Source organism: Salvelinus sp. IW2-2015, unplaced genomic scaffold (assembly GCF_002910315.2).
Source record: "Salvelinus sp. IW2-2015 unplaced genomic scaffold, ASM291031v2 Un_scaffold1023, whole genome shotgun sequence".
Lineage (NCBI taxonomy): Eukaryota > Metazoa > Chordata > Actinopteri > Salmoniformes > Salmonidae > Salvelinus > Salvelinus sp. IW2-2015.
In genome coordinates, this window is record NW_019942691.1 from 38902 (window position 1) to 41753 (window position 2852).

The 2852-nt window shown below is 59.5% G+C and overlaps 1 protein-coding gene across 1 annotated transcript; it reads right to left on the reverse strand.

The window, feature by feature from the left end:
* Window positions 1-718: 718 nt before the first annotated feature.
* Window positions 719-1666, reverse strand: LOC112069472 (uncharacterized). Its single transcript, XM_024136814.2, has one exon. It carries the CDS (start codon window positions 1664-1666, stop codon window positions 719-721), a length of 948 nt encoding a protein of 315 aa, XP_023992582.2.
* Between the last annotated feature and the right edge of the window lie 1186 nt (window positions 1667-2852).

Here is a 2852-nt window from a genome sequence, read left to right on the forward strand (position 1 = left end):
CCCAGTGACTCTATAGGGACACCCTTCCCCACCCCCTCCACCCCCCACTTTGTCCCCCGTCCCTCCTGGGGACAGTGACACCGATAAAGGTGTCTCTCAGTCCCAGCATACCTCCAAGGTCAGGCTACATAAGCGCTCCACACTCCAGCTGGCTTTAAACATCCCTCTCTCTCTTTCTCTCTGTCTCTCTCTGAAGCCTCTAATGGCCTCCTCTTCTGGCCTTCTGCCCCTACTCTTCTCTCCTTCCTTATTTTGATCCTCTCTCTCTCTCTCTCTCTCTCTCTCTCTCTCTCCTCTCTCTCTCTCTCTCTCTCTCTCTCTCTCTCTCTCTCTCTCTCTCTCTCTCTCTCTCTCTCTCGTCTCTCTCTCTCTCTCTTCTCTCTCCTCTTCTCTCTCCTCTCTCTTTCTCTCTCTTCTTCTCTCTTTCTTTCTTCTCTCTCTCCTCTCTCCTCTCTCTCTCTCTCTCTCTCTCTCTTTCTCTCTTTCTCTTCTTTCCTCGTCTCTCTCTCTCTCTTTTTCTCTCTTCCTCTCTCCCCCTCCCTCCCCCTGCACGGAGGAAGGCTCCTGTTTTATTTGTGAATCTCTGAGATGGTGAGAACAGACACTGGAGGGAGACTTTAGCTATAAAAGTGATGAGGCTGCCTCCTGAAGCATTTTCTGGAAGAGATAAAATTGAAGACGCCTTCCCTTCCCAGCAGGCATCAGATGCTGGAGGCGTTCATACCAAGCCCTCGGTCTGTCCCTTGGGGTCAGGAGGGTGCCGAGGTAAAGGGCCGAAACAGTTGGTGGGCGGTATGGGCAGTTGGGTTGGGGGGGGGGGGGGTATGGCAGTTGGGTAGGGGGGTATGGGCAGTTGGGTGGGGGGGTTGGGCAGTTGGGTAGTGGGGGGTAGGGGCAGTTGGGGGGGGGGGCAGTTGGGTGAGGGGTATGGCAGTTGGCTGGGGGGTGTGGGCAGTTGGGTAGTGGGGGGTATGGGCAGTTGGGGGGTGGGGAGGTTGGGCAGTTGGGTGGTGAGAGTATGGGCAGTTGGGTGGTGAGGAGTATGGGCATTGGGTGGGAGGTTGGCAGTTGGTGCGTGGGAGGTATGGGCAGTTGGGTGGTGGGGAGGTATGGGCAATGGGTGGGTGGGGGTATGGCAGTGTGGTGGGAGTAGGGCGTTGGGGGGAGGTATGGGCAGTGTTGGTTGGTGGGGAGGGTATGGGCAGTTGGGTGGTGGGGAGGTATGGGCGTGGGTGGTGGTGAAGGTGGGGAGGTTATGGGCATGGGTGGGTGGGGGGTATGGGCATTGGGTGGGGGGAGGTATGGGCAGTTGGGTGGTGGGGAGGTATGGGCAGTTGGGGTGGGATATGGCTGTGGGGGAGGTATGGGCAGATTGGGTGGTGGGGGGTATGGGCAGTTGTGGTGGGTGGGAGGTATGGGCAGTTGGGTGGTGAGGGGTATTGGGCAGAGTGGTGGTGAGGCGGTATGGGCAGTTGGGTGGTGGGGAGGTATGGGCAGTTGGGGTGGGTGGGGAGGTAGGAGTTGGGGTAGAGGTATGGGCAGTTGGGTGGTGAGGAGTGATGGGCAGTTGGGTGGTGAGGAGGTATGGACAGTTGGGTGGTGAGGAGGTATGGGCAGTTGGTGGTTGAGGAGGTATGGGCAGTTGGGTGGTGGGGAGTAGGGGCATTTGGGTGGGTGGGGAGGTATGGGCAGTTGGGTGGTGAGGAGGTATGGGCAGATGGGGTGGTGAGGAGGTAGATGGCAGTTGGGTGGTGGAGGTATGGGCATTGGGTGGTGGGGAGGTATGGGCAGTTGGGTGGTGAGGAGGTATGGCAGATTGGTGGTGAGGAGGTATGGAGTGGGTGGTGGATGCAGTTGGGTGGGTGGGGGGGTAGGACAGTTGGGTGGTGAGGAGGTAATGGGCAGGTTGGGTGGTGGGAGGTATGGCGCAGTTGGGTGGTGGAGGTATGGCAGATGGGTGGGTGGGGGTATGGGAGTTGGGTGGGTGGGGAGTATGGGCAGTTGGGTGGTGGGGAGGTATTGGGCAGTTGGGTGGTGGGGAGATATGGGCCAGTTGTGGTGGTGGGGAGGTATGGGCAGTTGGGTGGTGGGGAGGGTGGGGAGTATGGGGTTGGGTGGTGGGAGGTATGGGCAGTTGGTGGTGGGAGTATGGGATTGGGTGGTGGGGAGGTATGTGGGGTGCTGGGCAGTATGTGGTGGGTGGGCAGGGTGGGGATGGACTGGGTGGGTGGGGGGTTATGGGCAGTTGGGGTGGGTGGGGGAGGTATGGGCAGAGGGGTGGTGAGGGAGGTATGGCAGATGGGTGGTGGAGGGTATGGGCAGTTGGGTTGTGGGATGGTATGGGCGTTGGGTGGTGGGCACTATGGGATGGCGTTTGGGTGGTGAGGATGGTAGGGCGAAGTTGGGTGGCTGAGGGATCGGGCATTGGGTGTTGAGGAGGTATGGGCAGTTGGTGGTGAGAGGTATGGGCCGTTGGGTGGTGAGAGGTTATGGGCGTTTGGGGGTGGGTGGGGGGGTATTTGGGCGTTGGTGGTGGAGGTATGGGGCAGATGGGTTGGTAGGAGGTAGCCAGTTTGGGTGGTGGGCCGGTAATGGCCGTGGGGGTGGTAGGGAGGATCGGCGTTGGGTGGTGGGGAAGGTATGGGCAGTTTGGGTGGTGAGGAGGTGATGGGCAAGATGGTGTGAGAAGAAGGTTAGGGATAGAGTTGCGAGTGATAGGGTCATGACGGGACCCAGTTTTTGGGTGGTGAGGAGGTGGGCAGAGATGGGTGGTGGGGTGTATGGGACAGTTGGGTGGTGAGGGTAGGCAGTTGGTGGTGGGTGAGTATGGCAGTTGGGTGGTGGAGGTGATG